Source organism: Muscardinus avellanarius, assembly GCF_963383645.1.
Source record: "Muscardinus avellanarius genome assembly, chromosome: 12".
Lineage (NCBI taxonomy): Eukaryota > Metazoa > Chordata > Mammalia > Rodentia > Gliridae > Muscardinus > Muscardinus avellanarius.
The window spans coordinates 43,243,742-43,266,662 of NC_137798.1; the positions used below are offsets into that span (position 1 = coordinate 43,243,742).

The window sequence follows — 22,921 nt, forward strand, 5'->3', positions numbered from 1 at the left end:
ACATTGACAAAGGGAAATTTTTATTGAGAAATAGACAAATGATGGCAGAAGTTTGGTTCGGAAATAAGTTTCCTTTTTGTCCATTGATAGCAAAATAGTTGTGGTATTCAAAGCAATTTGGAGCACATTCCCTGTGAATGAGAAGTGTCTATCTATATATAGAAATCCAGATTTATGTAAAAATGATGGCATAATGATCAGTTTCTTTGCACAGGATCCATAAAACATTGTTAAATAGCAAACTCCATTACTTTTTGAAAATGTGACCCTATATACATTAGAAACAAATCACACTTCATTTTTAGGATCACATAACACATTCAGAAAGCATGAGAAATATTTCTGTGAAAGCCATTGATCCTATAATGTTTGAGTTATCACAAATGGTAGAACAACTAGAGTTTCAGATGCTTCTTGTTGAGATCATGTCTTTTCACCCCAAACTTCTCATCAACTTACTTAAGACCCAGCATGTGGGGACACCAGTAGCTCCTTGTCAATGGTATATGGATAGATCCATTGGGAAGCCTTAGCAAGTGTCTTAAGACTGACATCGAGGGAAGATGTCTTGAGGTGACTGTGCACAGGTAGATAGCAAAACCTTTGACTGCTAATCTGCAAGTAGGTATCGTAAACTGAAAATACAAGATCAATTCGGTTTAGAAAAATATACATTTTTATTAAATAGACTACCATCTACTAAATTTATGTAAAAAGTATAAGGAAAGACACTATATTAAAGAAACTATGAATTACTCCAACTATCAGGTCCTTAGTTTAGATTGTCATGTTGACTATTTAAAATAAAGATTTAAAAAAATCAATTTCATGTCTTCTTCCACATTCAATTTGTCGCAATCTCAGAGAGATTGTAAAAGGAGTAATGTTTTAATAACCTTCTAACATAACTATGGATACTATTCTTTGTGAACGCACCAAAATTCCACAAGTACTAGTTTCTTAAGGATTAGTTGCAGAAACCAGATAAACAGACTTGTTGCATATCATTACTTTAAACCCACTGCTTTCCCTTGCTCTTTGATCTAATCCTTTACCCTGAATGATTTGTAACCTCATGCATTAATCATACAAAAAGTATTGGTTCACCGTTTTGCCCACCACTGTTTTTCTATCGCCTGTGCAAATTTCAACACAGTGAAAAAGGTAAATAACATCTTAATAGTATTGCAAAAGTACCTTTGACATTGCAGACCTCCTGAAAGAATATCAAAGACTGTCGAGATATCTGTGGGTCATTTTGAGAACCACAGATTCTGTTGGGTGAAAAGGAACTGAGTTGAGACAGTACACTTTACAATCAGGCTTCAAGGTTTAAACAAAGCTTTGCTACATACTCGAAAGTAGGACCTTGGCCAAGTCATATAATGTCTCTTAGCCTCAGTTTTCTTATTTATAAAATGGGGTTACAAAGAGTTCTTAGTTCATGGAACTTTTACCCTTTACTTGTTAGCAAATGAGCCGATCAAACAACAAAGTGACACATTTGCACCTTAAAAGTCCTTCTATATAATTCAGACTTTTATGTCTTATCGTCTGTTAAGTTGAGGTAATGGAATTTTTAAATGCCAGTGGTTCAAAATTCCAAACAATCTTGGCTTAAACTTGATTGATACCCAAAAATGGCTATGAAGATGCTTTCCTTTGGTGAGATATTTTTAAAGAGCACAAAGCAGGTTTAGGAGTGACATTTTGTGAGAATTTAGGCTTAGGAGTGAGTTGTGCTGTCCCAGTGGCCTTCCTGAAGCCTCTGGCTCAGATCTGAGCAACTGGCTAGCAGGAGTCCCATTTCCCAGGCCCAGGAATCTCAGGTTTGGGTGGGGCTCCAATGTTTCCATGGACCCAAGGCTGAAGACCCTCATGGGATAATGAAAGAGGTGTCCAGCAGTGCCTCTTATGGGAGGTGCACTAGCTTTGCTCCGTGATTGTGGGTGGTATCAGGGTGAGATCTCTGTCTTGTTATTACCTTAGGGTAAGTGTGTAACAATTGTAGAGTTGGTAGAGTTGGAGCCAAAGGCCAGGCAACATGTTTTGCCAGACTTCACATTTTTCTTAAGTCTATTTGAACCTTTCTGAGTCTACAGAGGAAACTTACCACTTCTGTTACATATTGAGCATGCATTTTCATATTCATTTTGTTGTCTGATAAAAAAATGTTGCATAGTGGAAGACTTTGGAGGGACCCATTAAAAAGACCATTCTTTTCTGTTTACTCTTTTCAGCAGAATGTGTTTGAGGAGCTTCCTGAAGCTGTGTCAAGTATTTTCCAGATCGAACAGGAGGAGATATCAGAATGGGAGGCTTCAGAGGCAGAAAGCATGGTGTTTAGGTCACAGGAAACTTCAGAAGTTAAGCCAGCAGAGGGAACAAGTAAACCTTGGGAAGACACACAGCCTAAAAGGGATTCAAAAGTATTCAAGCGGATCTCCATAAAGGTGAAAACATGATTGTATTAGGCGAGTTGAGGATGTGCAAGTGTGAAGAAATGGCCCAGACAAGGACCATGGTATGGGTCCAGTGTTTCACCCTGAAAGGATCCTCCATAGCATATATTGCCCATTTAAAGAGAGAGAGAGAGAGAGAGAGAGAGAGAGAGAGAGAGAGAGAGAGAGAGAGAGAGAGAGAGAGAGAGAGAGAGAGAGAGAGAGAGAGAGAGAGAGAGAGAGAGAGAGAGAGAGAACGAGAACAATATGTTTTAGGAGGCCTTTTTTTTCCTCCCCAGTATCGGGGTCAAACCCAGGGCCTCACCCCTTCGAGGCAGGTGTTTTACTACTTGAGCCATGCTCCTGGCCCTTTTCAGGGCTTTTAGTCTGAATCCTAATTGCAACTCTGGGAAGAGAAAATAGATTTTTATGGAAAGGAGTCTTGGGTTTTCTTTTTAGAAATCAAACAAGAATCTTCCAGTTACCACCTCAAGGGAGTCAGGGTTGGATGAACTGTGCAGCTTTTATAACTTTACTTTAGGGTTAATAATAGGCATTGAGCAAATGTTTCCCAGGTTCATTTTATTTATCATTTTCATATTTTAACCATATTTTCATATTAATCCGTTATCTACTTAATACTCTAAATTGAGCAGGTCATTTTCTGACTTAAAATTATTTTAAAATAGATATCTTATTGTTATTAATATTAATATTATAAGCAAAATAGCCCTTTTCCCCACAACCACAGCATATCATCTTGATTATCACCATACATAATTCTTTGCCCAACTGATTCAGAGGGATACCCCTTTTGGGTTACACAGCCTTCCTGGCCATCCCTTTCCTCTTAGCTCCCCATGATTATGTTCCTGCTATGTTTCACCCAAGTCAACTGGCCATTACCAGTTTTTCAACATTTTCCCAAGATTCTGGGCTTTATCTGTGACCTTGCATTTATCTTTCACATATAATCAGTTTCCAAGGCCTAGAGTCTCCTTAAACATCATTGGCTATACTTTTTTTCTTGCCTTTCTGGTTGCCTTCCTTCTAGTCTGGGTCCTGGTGAACTTATGTTGGGCTTAGTGCAATTGTCTCCTGGTTTTTCTTCAAGCCCTGCTTTCTTAGGTTCATCCTGTATGATGATACTAGCCCATTGATTTGGGAATAATAGATAACTAAGTAGATTCACAAGTCATAATTGACCATAGAAAACCCACAACTGCTCTCGAGGAGGAAGGACTCATGTTGTGGATGGTGGTGGACTCCATTAGCAGTCATGCTATGCAGTCTTTCCAAAGCAGGCACTTGGGGTAGGAAGTGAAGCTTGCCATGGAGAGCTGAACCCACTCACTGTTTGCTGTCCCAGGTGAATCCACTGCTCTGGCTGGCCCCTTTCAGGCATCTGGAGACAGTGGCATCTTGTTGAAAAAGCACTAGGTTATGGGGCACAGAGGTAGTGTTTTTATCCGTTCTTCTACTCAAACAATGGGACTAGAAATGAATGTGAGTACCAGAGGTAAATAGTTAGTTACTGAGCATGTCAAACAATGAAATGAATTTTCTGGATAGTGGCTTAGCCACCATGGCTTAATCCCCGCGCTTGGGAGGTGGAGACAGGAGGATCGCCCAGGTTCGAAGTCAGCCTCGCTTGCTTAAGAGACACTGTTTCCAAATAAAAATATTAAAAATAGTTGTCTGGGAGTGTAGCCCGGTGGTAGAAGGGTTTCCAGGAACCCCAGTACCACCAAAAAAAAATTATACAAAAGACGAAAGAAAATTTATACCTACAAATAGACATAAAAGGGGCATGTGGCTATAAAAATTATACCACAAAGGTGAGATCCATAATAGGTTGGGCCTGGTAACTAATGCTAAGAACAACAACAACAAAAGGAATTTTCATGTTAGTTTTAGAGCAAAAAGAGGGGGGGAAACCCCTGTCATTATGGATGAATAGTATAATGACAACAGATGAGAGAGCTGCTTTACCTCATTTTTGAAAAAAAAAGTTGAGGTTTTAAATAAACAGAAATATGTCAGAAAGAAAAGGAAGCTGATAAACTCATTCCTTGCTTCTTAAATCTGACAAGAAGTGTAATCTTTAGTTTAGAAAGAAGAAAAGAAGAATTGATTTAAAAATCCCCTCGAATCCCAAGATTTGTAAAAGATTTTGAGTTAACTTAGCTAGATCTCTTTTCACCTGTTGTGCCCCTGTCAACAGTTGTTTTTTAAATATATCCTTTTCCTGGTGCATTGTAATTATGCATCATAGTGAGGCTCAGAGTGATGCAAACATACACGCCCATAGAATTTGGTGTTTCCGCCCCGCCCTCCTCCTCACCCCACTCTCCATCCATGTTACTGAGATCAGTAGTGATAACTTCACAGGTGGACATATATGGCCATAATATTATTTTAACTGTCTCCTTCATCACTTTTTCCTTTTCCCATCCCCACCTTTCTCTCCGCCCCCTTCCACTATTCCACTGGTCTCTCTTCATTTAACTAAAGCCACTTTCGTTTTCTATTTTTTCCTCTATCTTCCATATATAAGCAAAAACATAACACCCTGGACTTCCCGAGACTGACTGAACTCACTTAGCATAATGTTCTCTAGTTCCACTCATTTTCCTGAAAATGACATAATTTTGTTCTTCTTATGGCTGAATTAAATTCCATTGTGTGTATATTCCAAATCTTTTTATCCATTCATCTGCTGATAGACACCTAGGCTGGTGCCATAAATTTGACTATTGTGAACTGTGCTGCTGCCACATGGATATGCATGTATCAATATAGTATTTTGACTTTAATTTACTTGGAAAGATACCAACGAGTGGTATAACAGCTGCTTCAAGGAGCTGCTAAAATTAGAGAGGAACTAGCAGCCTGGAGATTGACAATTGCAAATCTGTTGTTGTTGTTGTTATTATTATTATTATTATTATTATTATTATTATTATTATTTTGTGTGTGTGTGGTACTGGGGATGGAACCCAGGAACATTATACCCCCCCCAGCCCTATTTTTCTTCTTTGTTTTGAAACAGGGTCTCACTGAGTTGCAAAGGGACTCACTAAGTACCTGAGGCTGTCTGCGAACCATGATTCTCCTGTCTCAGCCTCCCATATGCTGGGATTACAAGCATGGGCCACCATGCCTGGCTTGTAAATCTGTTATTTTTTTTAAGGGTAAGGTTTTGATTTTTGCAATCTATGCTTTGTTCTTGAACAAAACTCTAGTATGATTAAGTGACTTATGGAGCATGAACGAGCCATGGAAGAGCAATATCATTTCTTCTCCTAGAATTACTAGACTGACTATCAGGAAAGTTTATGATCTTCTGTTCAACATAAGAATATCATGGGAAGGTTACAGTCCTGGAGCCACATTGCCAGGGAAAGAATTCCTCTCTACCTTCTACCAGCAGTGTGACCTTGGGCAAATAACTGAGGTACTTGTATGTCTGTATAGTTAAGGATAAAAATGATAGTGCCCACCTCACAATGTGAGGATTATATGAAGCTGCTGCAATAGAAAGCACTTAGAACAATACGTCACACACAGAAAACTTAGTAAACTGTAATTGCTCTTATCTTCTGAATTTTAGCAATCCACTTAAGACAGACTCCTGAGAGTATTATAGATATGACTGCAGTTAGGTGAACTGTTGGGTGGGTTTGAAATTAGTTATGCAAAGAATAAACTATTAGTGATTGAAAGTCTCTAGTTGACTTTGAAAATGTTTCTCAATAATTTGGATGAGAATGTGGAAAACTTATTGATAGGTTTGCAAATAACATCCTAAATGTGACTGGCAAGTTTTGGTTGGTCAGACCTCAGGTTAAACTTAATTGGAATAAATATATGCATGGTTCTGCCTGTGTATCCACAAACTGTGTAGATATGGCGTCATAGGACTTAACAGTAGCAAATGTGAAAGACTTCAGGGCTTTAAACTATAATGTTATCTTTTGATAGGAAGATGATGCAATCATTGTTTGCATTGGTTGATAAATGCCATTAACAGAGGATCATGTCTCTCCTGACTAAACTGATAATATTGCATCTCAAATATTACTTTCACATCTGAGTATACAATCCCAGGAGGGACTTTGACAAATTAGATTGTTTTAAAGAGAACATTCAAGATAACAAAGGATTGCTTTGATTATTCTGGGTCTTTTCTTTCTCCATATAAAATTTATGACTGATATTTCTAGATCTATGAAGAATGTTGTTGGTATTTTAATGGAACTGCATTGGATCTGTAGATCACTTTTGGCAGAATGGCCATTTTGATGATATTTATTCTGTCTATCCATGAGCAAAGGAGCTTTTTCCATCTTCCAAGGTCTTCTTCAGTTTCAGTGTAGAGGTCTTTTACGAAAGTCTTTGGTTAGGTTTATTCCTAGGTATTTTATTGATTTTAAAGTTATAGTGAATGGAATTGTTTTCTTTATTTCTTTCGTAGTGGATTCATTGTTGGGATATAGAAAAACAATTGATTTCTTTAGATTGATTTTGTATCCTGCAACTTTGCTGAATTGGTTAATCAGCTCCAGTAGTCTTTTGGTTGAGTTCTTTGGGTCTTCTAGATAAAGGATTATGTCATGTCATTCCAACCTAGGTCTCCATCAACAGATGAATGGATTGCAAAATTTTGGGAAATACACACATTGGAAATCCTACTCAGCTATAAAGAACAAAATCATGTCATTAACAAGAAGATGGAAAGACCTGGAGAATATTATGTTAAGTGAGATCAGCCAAGCACAGAAAGAGAAGGGACATATGTTTTCTCTAATATGCCCAAACTAGGGAGTATTAGGGATACCAGAGGGACTCCAGATAATGGAGGGTAAACCTCAGCAATGCTAGAATAAAAGGGTAGGAGAGGAAGAAGGCTGAGGTTGATTAATGGAGGAGCTACATTCGAATATGTGTAAAAGTATGAATGTAGCGTGTTTAACCTGGACATTCATTGTTGTCAGGGGGAAGGGGAAGTGGGGCGTGGAGGGAACCAAGCACAGTCTGAATGTATGCAATTTTCAAGTTGATCCACATAAAAATAAAAAACTAAAAAAATAATAAAGATAACAAAGCACAGAACTTGAAAACCACATTATGTAAGGTAGAGTTGAATGGGCTGGGGATGTTTTTCTTGGAGAAAAACAGGCCCAAGGTAGTCAACTATATTCAAATATCTTTACTTTCAAATGGAAGTGAGATAGATTTTGCCTGTATTGTTCCTGAGGTATGAATTGAGATGGGTGGATGAAAACTATCAGGTGCAATATTAAACAAACAAAAGTTCTAACAAATGGAAGAGTTTCGGTGTTGGGGGGTCATGCCCACCACCCCAAAGGTTGAGGTGGCAGGGGTCCGGAGAAAGGTGAGTGCGCTGTCCGCCCATTCCCCAGCCTCCACTCCCAGAGACAATCAGATGCGACAGGGAGCCAAGTCAAAGCAGGAACTCATTTATTGTAGCAACAAGCATTCTTATAAAGCATTAAACCATAAACGGGGGTTCCCAACAGGGGAGTATCTGGGCCAATCAGCTTAAAGGTCACATTTACCACGCAGACTTCTCTCCATTACTTTTACTGCAATCATGTATTGTGCATGCACTGATCACACGTGCGACGACACTTTCCCTCCAATCAAGAAAGGCCAGGACATATTAGGCCATTTCTGGCCCCTCCTTGGGCTCTCCAGTCCGGCGCCATCTTTAGACATGTGCCCTACATTTTGGAAAGAAAGTGGCTCACTTTAAATGTATCCTTCTTCTCTGTTCCTGATCATGTTCAAGCCAGGCGCTGACTACCTGGTAGAGATCCTGTAGGGAAAATTCAAACATCAACTGCATGATGAGATGTAATGCTCAGTATTCCTTGAACTTTTATTATGCTCCATAGCTTCCTTAGCAAAAAGTTATAATAGCTTACACTTCCTATTGAATCAGGCCCAAATATGGCATCTAATTTATAGGAACTTCTCTTTTTCCAGCCCTCCTTACTTATTCAACCATATCTTTCTGCCTTTTCTAAAGAAGTCTTTTCTTGTTTTCTTCCCTAAAACGAGTCTCAAAAAACAAAAACAAACAAACAAAGCCAGAGAAAGTCAGGGGGAAACTGTTTACCTGGAAAGCTTTCCTGAATTTTGAAGAAGGTCTAGGAAATCTAGGGAAGCAGTATTTTTAGTGATGGAAGGGAAAGTATTTATGGGACAAAATATATTTGATTTTTGCCAAGCAGTAAAAAAATAGAAAACAATACAACTATATGAAGTACTAATGGATAAATATTGCTAAAAATCACAAGATAAATCATAATATCAAGTATAATATAAAGTTCTTTTTAGCTTGTACTCATAACTACAAGTCATGCCAAACTTAAGAAACTAAGAGTAATTTCTTTTAAAACAACCAATCAAGAAGAGAAGTAGACTCGGCTGGGGATGCAGTTCAGTGGTAGAGCACTTGCCTACCATACATGAAGCCCTGTGTTCTATTCTTAGTACTGAAAAAAGAGTAAATTTATTGAGGGGAACAATCTTCTATTTCTTCTTTAGTAATTTTAAAATAATAAAAAACTATAGATAAATATGGTACAAATATTTTTATTGTCAAAGTGTATATGTAAAACTTTAAGAATGTATTTAGAGGAAAATAACGGCCTTATAATTTATATTGTTACAAGATAATACATAGAAATTAGGAGTTTTGATATAAATTGGACCATTAAATATGAGAAAGATTTAACTTCCATGTTATAACTTCTCTTAAAAACACACTGTCTTTTTTTTTTTTTTAAAGGTGGACTCATCAGAATTTTTGCAAATCAAAGGAAGAGAAGTTAGGCGAACACGGAAAAGTAAAGCAAGAATTCCATTATGGAGAAAAAGAAAGTCTTTAAAACCCATTTGGAGTCAAAACCTACCTAAAGAGTAACTTTCTAAAATTTATCATTTTTACCATTCTAAGAGCTGTCATTTGATAGCACTGATACATGAAAAATACAGGTTTTAAAGGAAAATGAAATGTTTTAGAAATTAATATATTAGATCTGAGTTAAAGTTTCTCAAAGGAAAAGCCACTGTCATTTGTACTGGGAATTGAACCAGAGGCATTCTCCCTGCAAGCTACACCCACAGCCCTTTTTATTTTGGAACAGGGTCTCACTGAGTTGTTGAGTCTGGCCTTGAACCTGCAGTCTTTCTGTTTCAGCTTCCCAAGAACTGAAATTACAGACATGCACCACCACACCTGGCTCAGTTTTAGATATTATAGTTGGGATGTACATGTCATATATATTCCATTCTTCTTTCAATGTACTTATTTTAATATGAAAGTCACTGGAATAAATAGTTCATTGTGAGACTAGAAACAAATGTTAGTATGTTATATTTAATTTTTTGGTTACTAGAATGCTTGGTTTGGGCTAACTGCTTATTATATTGGTTAATTTTGTTAACCAACCAAATCGGTAGTTTATATGGCTTAATTTTTCTCTGCTATTGTTTCATCCCCTACTCATATTTTTTGATTTTTTTAAAAACAGAAATACAGCCATAAATTTGAACAGCAGTATGTAAATGTGCCATTCACCTTCCTGAAACTCTGGCTTTCTCCTTGTTTCACTACTAGGTTTTTAATGGGCTGGTTTGTTCTAGATTATTCTTCATTTAACTCTTTATGGGGGTTTAAAAAAGCTTTAATTACTAGCTTTTGTTGTTGCTTAGGGCACTGACAAGTGTGCTGGACGTGGAAGACAACCCGTTTTACGGCCAGCCTAAACTTTGTAAATGGATATTGCTCACAGTTTCGTAGCTGAGAACAGACTCATGGGAAAAGAATTCCAAAGTTTATGAAACATCAAATTGGCATCTAAGTGACCCTGTACATGCCATTGCTTATCTGCATTGCTTTAAGCTCATTTAGTTAGAAAGATTATGTATTAAAACAAATAGTGACAGCAGACAACAAGTATTTTACCTTCAATAAATAGTTACTGTCAGATTATCAATGAAGCAGAAACTTCTTGATTTTTTTCCCCTAAAAACCTTGCGTTTAGTGCATTAAGCAAAGTCGTGTGGCCACACACAGAGTCAGAGTCTTTTCTTTTTTATGTCTTCGTGTTTCAAAGAATGACAAATAGTCCTGCTTAGGGAGAGTGCACTATAAAAACACAGCCTTTCTTGGGCATGCCAAAAATATTTGTAGATCCTATATTATAAATAGGATATTTGGAGTTCATATGCATATATATATATATATATACATATATATATACACATATATATATATATATTGCTGTGTATATGGTGCTGTTTTAATTTACTAAAATTGAGATTCAAAGTTTCCATTAGAGAACAAGAAAGAGATAAAGAGGAAGTAAATTCTGACATTTTAAAAGTTTATATCATGAAAGAGAATCCTGGAAAATTGTTTCTAAGGTTTTTAATTCATTGTTTCTTTTTCTGTGATCATTTTTAACCTAACTTTTTTTTTTTTTTTTACAGCTGACTAGCTCTCAAATTGTTTTTTTTTAGGAATTCAGCTTTTTATGGAAGCATATTGTTATTCAGCTCAATAACCAAGGAGGATTCACTTGCTAATCTTTGTTGTTAGACTCTAATGGGAGCATAGGAATTCAGATTGGTTGTGATGATTTTTAAAGAAAAAAAAAATCAGCAGTGTAATTTCAAGCACATTCCACTAGCCAGGACCTGTCTCAGGCAGAATGATGGTGCATGAGAACTTGACATGAGAGCTCACCTTTCAGTCCTCTCTCTTTTTAAAAGGCATTTTTTTTTTAGGAACCTAGAGTGCCTGAAGCTCCAGCTTTCTGGACAACTCTATTCACTCTCCTGGCTAGGTCTCTTTGTCTCAGACATTTATCTCCATTTTTCCTCCCTCCACAAGAATGTTTACAAAGTTCATGTCCTATTCTTTCCAAGCCCTATGCTGTTTTGGAAATGCTGTAAATGACTGTATTAGGAATTAATCATGGTCCTGTGCCTAGCAATGGGTTCAGTGCTGTGAGGTGCAGGTTAAAACAACAGTAAAAAGAAAACAAATATTTATTTATTTATTTATTTATTTATTTATTTATTTTTTTGGTGGTACTGGGGTTCCTGGAAGCCCTTCTACCTCCGGGCTCCACTCCCAGACCTATTTTATATTTTTGAAACAGGGTCTCTTAAGCCAGCGAGACTGGCTTCGAACCTGCGCGATCCTCCTGTCTCCGCCTCCCAAGCGCGGGGATTACAAGGGTGCGCCACCACGCCCAGCTCGAAAAACAAATCTTTCTTGAGATACTTCACTGGACCTGAAATGATAGATCTGTTACTTTTCTCAATTCCTACAAAGATAAGAACTAGGAATTTTTCTTCTAATTTCTCTGAAGCCTTTCAGAGAAGCCAGTAATAGTTTGCAAGTGTTAAGAACTGCACCTCTGATCCAGGGCCTGCCAACTTCAAAGCCTCTATGCTACTATCTAAGGTATCCCAGACAAATGGCCCAGCCAATAGACAGACCAATGCTGATTGATCCACTAGATAAAGGGTCAGCATGAGCGGTACCAGACTAGGGCAGTGTATGAAAAGAAACTTTTATTTGTTAAAGGAAGGGATAAAAGTCAAGAGAAGAAACAAATGAATAGGAAGAAAGACATTGCATGGAAATCTGTCTCTCGATGTTGTTCGGAGGGTGTTTAGGCTTGAAGAGAAGGGTAGAGAGTAGTTTCTCCACACTGTGATTTGGACTGGACACTGTTCATAGGTCACATTTGCTGTGTGAGAGACACCCTTCTAACTGCATTCACTTTCTCTCTTAAAGCAAAACTTGCTCATGGCCAAATGAGAATTTTAAACAGGATTTGAATCAGGGAAGCCTAACTCTAGAAATATACTCTTAACCACTATGCTAGAAGTAAGGCCAGATGCTAGGAGCCTCGAAACTCAGAGAGAAAATTAGACAGATGTAGTAAGCAAAAAAACAAAACAAAACTCACTGTGCTGAGAAAAGGAGTAATTTAGGAAGATCAGTCTGGCCAGGCATGGTGGGGCACTTCTGTAATCCCAGTGTGTGGTAGACTAAGATGGGAGGATCACAGGTTTGAGACTAGCCTCAGAAACTTAGTGAGGCCCTCAGCAACTTAGTGAGATCCTATTTACAAACAAACAAACAAACAAACTAATAGGCTGGGGTATAGTTTGGAGGTAGAATGCCCCTGGGCTTAGTCCCAAAATTTAAAAAAAATTAAAAAATGAAAAAATCATCAAAATGAAAAAATTAAGATTAGTCTGGTGGGATTTTGCAGCAGGTAAGAGACAGAGGATGTGGTGCTCAACTCACTGGCAAACTTTTGCCCGTGCTGGCCAGGATGATGAAATACTTTGCTTTGCTGTGCTGTGCTGGCGGTGACCCTGGACAAGGGGCACACTCAAGCAACCCTGTGCAATGCAGAAACCCTTTTTGTAAAGTGCAGTGCTGGGAGTTGAACCCAGGACTCTTCTACCACTGAGCTACATCTCCAACCCTTTTTAATTTTTTATCTTCAGGTGGGATCTTGTTACGTTGCCCAGGTTAGGCTCAAAATTGAGAGATCCTCCTGCCTCAACTCCCCATGTAGTTAGGATTAGAACTGTGTAACAGCGCACCCCATGGGAAACTCTATTTTGCATTGAATATGCAGGTAAAGAGAGAGGATTCAAAGAGGTTTTTGTGTCTTGAAGATGCGTAATCTAGGGGAGATGGTGATACCAGAGATGAGACTTGGGAGCATTTGGCACAGAGGGCTTAACTGAGGATGATGTTTCCAGAATATCAGGAGACGTTCAAACCTTAGAAGCACACCTCGTTTGGAAACTGGCAAAGGAAAATCCAGCGTCTAAGTCAAGTTATGATGAATTTGAGAGGAAGATGGAAAACTAGGCAGAGCAGGCTTAAAGAAGCTCAAGGAGGGAATACAGTTTCTAGAGGGGTTATCAACATTTCAGCTGTGGCTTGGAGGTCATTAGAGAGCATGATCTACAGATTTAAAGTTAATTTGATTTGATTTGATGTAAAGAATGTCAGGTGGTTAAGAGAAGGGTATTAATTTACTAGGGAGGTGGGAATGTACTGGGTAAAGGGGCACTTCCATTTGGGAATCCTTACTGGGCATTCATAGGAAAGAAATTTGGCTTATAGTCAGTAACATTGTGCTTGTATCTTAGTAGGCACTCACCAACTCGGTGACCTATCCAAAATATGCCCGCTACAAAATAAGGATAACAATATCTCCACTAAAGTTTCACTGTGGGAGTCAGAAAGAATGGGTATAAAACAGAGGCTGAAACAGAGTAGGTGCTCAGTAAATATTTGTTGATTGGATAGCAAGTACACAGGGCTGTAAGAAAGCAGGTCATCATGCCTTCTTCCCTACTTTGGCAAGGCGGGAGAGGAGCAAATTACAGGAGAGTGGGAGAGAGATGCTGCACTGACACAGCCACTGGCTCCATTCTGCTAGCTAGTGGACAAGGCCCTCTGTGTGTTGTTCTCTCTTATCTGGGTCATTAGTGTTTGAGCAGAGTAGAGAGAAGGAATACATGCCGGCTGGATCTGATGTCTTTGGACTGAGTTATAGAATTTATTAGGGAAGGGCTTAGGGGTGGGATGACAATGAGTTTGCTTTCAGACCTATTGATTCTGAAGGGTCCACAAGACATGCACGTTGATATTCAGCAGGCAATTGGACATGAGTTTGATGCTCTAGACAATAGCTTGAGTTTGTAATATTAAATTTGCTATACACATTATTACAGATTTATATCTGATCTCCTACACTTTGGTACCCTTTTTAAGAGCCTGAACTGAACTGTTAATATAATATAAATGCATTTCATTTCTAAAGACCACACGATGATGAAAGAAGCCTATTTTTTTCTTCTTTTTTCTCCATGGCAGAGTTCCACCGGTCACTTCCATCCCTCACCACCACAACCTGTGTGCCACCGTCCCAGCCCACGAGCTGCCCTTGGACTTGCGCCTGGCCTCTCGTGTGTACCACACTGCCGACAAGATAGGTCACAGCGCCCTACTTGGAGTTTTTGGATCGTATTTCTTAGATGATAACTATACAGATGCACAAAGGGATAGGTAAGAGTTGTCTTGTAATTATGTTTTAAACTAGATCTAAACTGTTGAAAAAATTTTGCCTTTGAGGTTTAGATTTTAAAGACATGATTCAGTTCTTAGACAAAGAGAGAAGGTATTTTTATTTCCCTGGCTTCCCTAGTACTTACACAGACAAAGTCAGTACCTATATTTCCTGACAGTATTAGCAAGAACCATTTGTCTTAGTCTGTTTGAGTTGCTATAACAGAATACCACAACCTGGGTTATTTATAAAGAAAAAATATATTTCTCATAGTTCTACAGACTGGAAAGCTCAAGATCAAGGTACCAGAATCTGGCTCGGGCCTTCTTGCTATGTCAGTCTGTGGAGTGCTAGGTGAAAGAGTAAAGGAGTGTAAAAGTGGGTGGGGTGGGAGAGAGTGAGAGGGAAAGAGTGAGTGCTCATCCTTTTAATATCAGTTAACCCTTTTGGGACAACTGACCCATTCCTAGATACTGTTTTAAATCCATTCATAAGGGTAAAACCCTCATCATCTAATAACCTCTTAAAGTCCCACCTCTTAATATGGAATGCAATTGTTTCCAAGGGAATCAAATTTTCAGCACGTGAACTTTGGAAGACACGTTTAAACTGTAGAGGTATCTTACCATAAGGTACTTTTTTGTATTATATTTTAATTATTCTTGACATATGATAATATTTTAAAAAACGCTTTTATTTTGCAGTCTTGGGGATGGAACCCAGGGCCATTACATCTCTGAGCTACACCCCCAGCCCTATTTTTTATTCTTTATTTTATTTATTTATTTTTTGGTGGTACTGGGGTTCCTGGAAACCCTTCTACTCTGGGCTACACTCCCAGACCTACTTTTATACTTTTTTATTTGGAAACAGGGTCTCTTAAGCCAGCACAGCTGGCTTTGAAACTGCAGGATCCTCCTGTCTCTGCCTCCCAAACGCGGGGATTACAAGTGAGTGCCACCACGCTGCTCGGCTATTCTTTATTTTGAAACAGTTGAGGCTGCCACGAACCGTGATTCTCTTGTCTCAGTCTCCCAAATGCTAGGATTACAAGTGTGCATCACCATGCTCCGCTAAAAACACTTTTAATTAAATGATCACAAATTCATTAATGACTTTCTGACACTTTCTATAGTATATTCTGAACCTATCTCCTCAAAGTTGACTTTTAGTAAAGATTGGCCCACTGTACTGCATTCTCTTCTGGCTTAAGATCACCTATTTTCCCAGTAGTAAGTAATCACTATTAGTTTATTTATTTATTTATTTTCTTATTTATGTGTTTGTTTGTTTTTATAGGTGCATTGTAGTCATACATTTTAATGGGGTACAAGATGATAGAGGCATACATGTACATGTCACTCATTTAGCTCCATGCCAATTCCCGCCCCATTCCCTCTCCCTCCTTCCTTCTCATGTTTGGATTACTGATTGTCTTTGATATGTTTGTGAATGTACATCATGTACATTAAGAAATTTCCCTCTTCTCCCTCCCATCCCCCTCATATCACTTTATTTGTTCATATCACTTTATTTGTTCATGTATGCTTTCTCCTTTGTCTAGAGTTTCTCCTTAACTTTCACATATTAGAGAGAGCATGCAATTTCTTATTATTTGTGACTGACTAATCTCACTTAGCATAATATTCTCCAATTCCATCCATTTTCCCAAAAATGACATAATTTTGTTCTGTATGGCTGAGTAAAATTTTATTGTGGACATAACCCATAGTTTTATAACCCATTCATCTATTTTTTTAATTTATTTTTATTGGTGCATTGTAATCATACATCACATTGGAATATAAGACTTGATATACAAGCACACATCATCCAATTAGCCCTCATCCAGACCCCATCCTATTCCTTCCCCCTCCCTTGATCCCATGCTTGTTTGGTGATTAACTTTGATACATATGTTTATGTACCTCCTGCTTTTTAAAGAGGCTTCCTCCTCCCCTATTCCATACCCTCTGATTGGTCACCTTAATTGCTTCACTATAAGGCCCTTTCTATAGCTTGACCTCTTCTTGTTGCCCCTTTCCTCCTAGTTATTGCTGATTAGGGGAAGCATCTGGTTTTAATTTTCTGCGATATTTCTCTATGCATGCCGTGTTACAAATACTGATCCCACTCTTGACGGCCCCAGTAGTGGCCTGGCTACCCGGTGGACTGATCAGACCTTGCTGGCTCAAGCAGCAGCCTTGCCTCATGGGAGGCCCCGGTTCTGGCCTCGCTGGCCCCGACACTGGCCTAACCCCTCAACTGGCTTCGATCCCGGCTTCAGAGGCCCCAGCACCGGCCTTGCCTCACGGCAGGCTCCGATGTTAGCCGATGGCCCCGGCATCGGCCTAACCCTTCGGCAGGCTCTGATCCAGGCCTCAGAGGCCTCAGTAGTGGCCTTGCCTCACGGAAGGCTCCGATGCTGGCCAGTGGCCCCGGAACCAGCCTAACCCCTCATCAGGCTCTGATCCCGGCCTCAGAGGCCCCATAATTGGCCTTCCTTGTGGCAGGATCCGATCCCGGCCTCGCTGGCCCCAGCACCGGCCTAACCCCTTGGCAGGCTCCGATCCCGGCCTCGGAGGCCTCAATAACGGCCTTGCCTCATGGAAGTCTCCGATGCAGGCCATTGGCCCCAGCACTGGCCTAACCCCTCAGCAGGCTCTGATCCCGACCTCGGAGGTCCCAGCACCGGCCTTGCCTCACAGCAGGCTCCGATCCCGGCCACGCTGGCCCCGGCACCAGCCTAACCCCTTGGCAGGCTCTGATCCTGGCCTCGGAGGCCTCAATAACGGCCTTGCCTCACGGAAGGCTCCTATGCCGGCCATTGGCCCCGGCACTGGCCTAACACCTTGGCAGGCTCCGATCCTGGTCTCGGAGGCCCCAGCACCAGCCTTGCCTCACCGCAGGCTCCGATCCCAGCTTTGCTGTGTTTGTCGCCAGCCTCACCTCTCGGCAGGCTCTAATCCGAGCACCCTCTTCGCCCAACTATTTGTCCCACGTTCTCGAGGGTGCGTGGTGGTAGGTAGCATTCTGCCTCTGGGGTCATTACTTGAAAAGTTCCAGGTGTAATGTATCAGATCTCTGCCTCCTCTGAGTACTGGCCACTGCCATTGCCACTGCCTCCACCATTTCAAATCTTTCCCAAGCTCTCTTTTCACTCTAAATGTTGTCCAATCTTCCTAAGCATGCGCGATGGTAGCATTCAACCTTTGGTGTAATTTCTCAAAAAAAAAAAATAACAAATGAATAAGGTTGGTAGGCTTCGATTTCTGCTTCTCCTGAATACAATTCTCCACCGCCAGCGTGGAGACCGCTTTCAGCACTGCCTTTCTCCTTGGTCTCCACTAAAGTCTCTCTCCTTACAGGTGATGTCCAAGATTCTTAACAATGTAGAGAAGAAGCAGTCCTCCTTAGCGGGGAATTTTTCCAATAATTCCAGTTCATTTGGATAAGTTTTGTCTGCATCTCCAGTATCCTGGCATCTGCCACTTCCTTGACCCCTCTCCGATATTTTCCTTTTTTCTTTTTCTTTTCCTTTTTTACAGGGTCCTTCTGGGTGGAGAGGGGGGTCGCTTAGGGGAGCCCTGCCAGTGCCTGCCCACCCGCCCAGGTGGGGGGCCCGGGTTCTTTCCGGGTGGAGAGGGGGGTCGCCCAGGGGCACCCCGCTGGCGCCTGCCCACCCGCCCAGGGTTGGAGGCCCGGGTCACTATTAGTTTAAATTCTAATCTTTACAAGAAGATCTTTATCAAGCTAGGCATGGTAGTGTAGATTGAAGGTTTGCAGCCAGCCTCACCAACTTAGTGAGGCCCTTTACAACTTAGTGAGATTCATTTTACAAATAATAAAATAAAATAAAATAAAATAGAAGCCAGGCATGGTGGCACATGCTTGTAATCCCTGCACTTGGGAGGCGGAGACAGGATGATCATGCAGGTTCGAAGCCAGTCTCGCTGGCTTAAGAGACCCTGTTTCCAAATAAAAATATAAAAAATAAGTGTCTGGGAGTGTAGCCCGGAGGTAGAAGGGTTTCCAGGAACCCCAGTACCACCAAAAAAATAAAAATAAATAAATAAATAAATAAATAAATAAATAAATAAATAAATAAAATAGGTCTAGGCATATAGCTCAGAGGTAGAATGCCCCTGGGTTCAGTCCGTAGTAACTAACACACACACACACACACACACACACACACACACACACACACACACACATTATTTTATTTTTTATCTAGACAAAATACATTTTTAGAACTCATTTGTCAATCTTAATTTTATATACCTGAAGTATTAGTTTCCTTGAGTCTTACTTTTAGTTGATGAAGTTAATGTTTGCTAACTTTTTGAAAAAAAATTGTATGTGGAGAATTTTGGAAATTTCAAAACTGTTTAAATATCTTCGATAGGAATGAGCAGTGCAGCATGACATTCTTTGGAACGCCCTTTAAAATCCTAAATCCAGGAACCGAAAACAAAGACATAAACATCATCTAGTGGTCATGAAGCTGCAGCTTTGAGTTGCTGCCATTAGCACTCTGCAAGCCAAGCACCACTGTGAGCACTTCCAGCTTCTACTACCAAACAAAGTGTTTACAGTGCTGGCTTCTTTCCGATTCTAGATTTTTCTTTCTTCAAGTAGACCTCACCTTCTTTTTCCAAGAAAGTCAATAAACACTTTATTTGACTATGATAATTCTTGGCAATTTGTTCCTAAGTACCAAATAAGTTAATTTAAGTACCGAATACTCATTTTCTAGCATCCACGTCATGAGGATTACTTTGCTAAACTAACCTTTTCAAAATATATCTGTCTGTTGAGCTTACAAGTTTGGAGAAATGTATAATTTTTCTGTACTAATAAGTTTTCTGAAGAAAGGAATCATAAACACAAGGTGAATACTTCTTCATTTGGTGACTTTTTGTTTTTTCCGTGCAATAAACAGTTAACTCAAAAGCATAGTAATACTCATGGTAATATAATTAATGCTTTCTTAATTCTGCATATAGTAATTGTTATTTGTGAAAAGCACTAGGATATTTTAGTGAAATGGTATATTTAGTGAAAGAGTATTTGCTTCTGTTTATTTCAAATAGCAAAGTAAGTATTGTTCAAACTTTAAGGTTTATTTTACTAAACAATTTTGATGCAAACTATAAAATGATTTCATATTGAAATATGTTGCTTTAAAATAACTTTTGTATTATATAAACAATTTTATAGACATTAGTTAGAATTTTTAGTGTGAAATTTTAGGTTTGAGGTTTTAAAACAGGGCAGATCATTAAGATCATTAAAGGCATGTAAACACTTCTGTTAATGTTGGTTTGGTGAACAGTCTTCCAGATAGCACTTGTGAATGTTCATGTTTAAACCTTACATGGTTTCTATATAGCTTTAGTATCTTCACTTCTTCACTCCAGCTCATGTGTGAACATTTAAATTATTTAAATATATTCACTAATTTAAACAAGCTACAAAGACACTGTTTTCCACAATTATTATGCTGTACATTTCTGAACTTTCTTCAACTACTAATTTTTAATCTTTTTATTTTTTCTAATATGATGAGAAAAATATTTTATTATTTTTAATTTTGTATTTATTTCTGGTAAAGTTGATGATTCTTTTATTTTCTTTTTTGTCCTTTTTGTGGTATTGGATATCAAACTCAGGCCCTCCCATATGTTGGACAAGCCTTCTACCACTTAGACACACTCCCAGCACAAGAATATTTTTAGATGCTTCTTGGCTATTTGTTTTCTACTTTTGAGAATTATGTGCTCACATTTTGTGGAGTTGTTATTTATCTTTCTTATGGGTTTATAAGTGATTTTTTATATTAAAGATCTTAACTAATATAGAAAACCATATAATTAACATATAATATGTAATATAACATTAACATAACATAATGCATATATAGTAGACATTTTTTCACTAGGTTTGACTTTCAGTTTTGTTTATAGTGTTTTATGCTATGCGGAAGTTTTAATTTTTAGCTAAAAATACCTAATACCTGTTTTCCTTATGTGTTTTAGTCTTGGTGTCTTTCCTAGCAAAGCCATTTCTACACTTAAATTTAATTGTATTCTCTTATTTTTTTTCTAGTGGTTTTATATTTTTCTTTAAAAATAAATATTTGATTAATCTGTAACTTATTTGGGAAGAATAAGCATTTTTTTCAAAATGAGTACCAATAGTACAATATAAATTATTTAATAAGTCCTCATTTCCTCACTAATTTGAAATGCAAACTGTCTGAATCAGTTTGCTATTCCAATAAGGAAATACCTGAGGCCGAGTACTTCAAAAAAGGATAAAAGTTAATTTAGTCACAGTTCTCAACATTCAAGTACATGTTGACTTCACTAAGTTTCGGTGAAGTGCTAATGGCAGATGGTATCACAACGCGCAGCTCATGTGTGAGTGAGTGAGTGATCATGTGGTGGGACCAGAGGCCAGAGCTCTAGAGACAGGCAGGGGCCAGTAATGACCTCCCCCTAAGTTTCACCTCCTAAAGTTCCCACTATCTCATGAAGACAGGTGGTGGCAAAACTAAAGTCCTTATTCATAGCCCATTAAGAAAACACAGGATTTTCTAAGGAAGAAGGTGATGATCAAATATGCTTTAAGATATTATAATTCTTATCCTTACTTCCCAGCAGTATTAGACCCAGTTGGTCACGCTTTCTTCCTTTTATTTTTTGGTCTTAGGGACATACTTTCTCTCATTCTTTCTGCTTCCCTCGTTGTGCCCTCTCAGTCTTCTTTTCTGGTGCTACTCACCTTTGACTTCTCAACATTGGAGTGCCTATGGTGCATCCTTTGGACCTCTTTCCTCCTCTGCCTACACCCTGAAGGTGATCTAATCCAGGACTCATATATGTTGATAACTGAGTTAATAAGATAAAGGTAGAAGGATGCTCCTCCTGCCACTTTTTATAATAATTAAAAACTGGAAGCAAGGTGGGCGGTGGCACAAACTTGTAATCCTAGTACTTGAGATAGGAAGATAGCAGGTTTGTGGCTAGCCTCAGCTACTAAGTGAGGCCCTCCGAAACTTAGTGAGACCCTGTTTCAAAAGAAAGAATAAAAAATCAGGCTGGGGGTGTATGTAGCTCAGAGGTAGAATGCCCCTGGGTTCAATCCCTAGTTCTGCAAAAACAGAACAAAACACTGGAAGCAACTTAAATGTCCCTGGGTGAAAGACCTTTTATGATAAACACAGTAAAGGTATACATTGCAACCATTATAAAGTAGAGCTCAGCGTTCTTAAAGGAGGTAGAACTAAATATAGAAGAAACCTATAAAACAGTTTTTTGTATGAGAGGAAATCCAAGAAACTGTTCACCGGTCCCTACATTTTTCATTATAAATTGAATACTTAATCCATAAAACGTGAAACTACTTTGTCTTATTTTTGCTTTATTTATTGTTTGCTTTTTCTCTCATTTTAGTCTTGCACCCCTTGTAGGTTGTATAGACTTTAATATTTTAAAGGTAATTAGCAATGTATTTTCTTAAAATAAGTTGAATCACCCCATACTTATTTATTGTCATAGCAGATTTTATATTTTCTTTTTCTTTTTGCTTCTTGGCTGAAATCTGTCACATTTGTCTGCCTTTGTCTATGCGGTTTTTTGTTTGTATCATTATTTGACATCTAATGTTGTGAGAGATAAATTTAAAGCCAGCCCATTTTTACTTTATTTGCATGTTGTCTGCTTCTCTTACTTGTGTACAGGATTTTATATTTTGTTTTAAATTAAATAATCCCACTTGGATCTTCATTATTTACATTTATCATTTCTTTGCTTACATTTACCTCTCAAACCTCTGTTCATTAGTGGTTCTATTTTCTGAGATGTAAATTTTAAAAAATTATAATAACTCCCACTTTAATACTGTTATGGCATTATTTTCCTAATTCCACTGTCTCTTAAGAAAAACCTGGGTATTTTGATTTATTTGAACTTTTGTTGCCTGTTTTACAAAAATATTAGTAAGTTTTGCTTGAGACCATAAAGCAGAATATTTCTAAAACTTGTTTTTGTTTTCCATAATACATCCCTTTCAAAAAGATATTTTTATATAACCATTCAGATGCTATGTTCTTTCTTATACTATTCAGACTCTCTTCATAGAATTCATAATTGGATTTTTCTTTGTACTCATCTTTGAATGGAGATAGGTCATTTCTGGCTACTCAGAGTTAACATAGGATAGCTTTCCCTGGCATTTCTTGACTGTCCATCTTAGAGGCAATAGAATATAACCTTTGCTCTTAAGTAGGAGAACTGGAGGTGCGCTTTCATACTACCAGTTCAG

General features: G+C 38.6%; 1 protein-coding gene across 1 annotated transcript in view; it reads left to right on the forward strand.

Annotated features, from left to right (window-relative positions):
• The window catches only part of TTC6 (tetratricopeptide repeat domain 6), a gene marked incomplete at both ends in the record, with an annotated part of 184,150 nt that overhangs the window by 43,376 nt on the left and 117,853 nt on the right, over positions 1–22,921 (forward strand). Inside the window, 4 exons of the mRNA XM_080707135.1 lie at positions 2,244–2,453; positions 9,262–9,392; positions 10,188–10,271; positions 14,398–14,589. Coding sequence (XP_080563261.1) covers positions 2,244–2,453; positions 9,262–9,392; positions 10,188–10,271; positions 14,398–14,589 — 617 coding nt within the window. The remainder of the gene's footprint in view (positions 1–2,243; positions 2,454–9,261; positions 9,393–10,187; positions 10,272–14,397; positions 14,590–22,921) is intronic.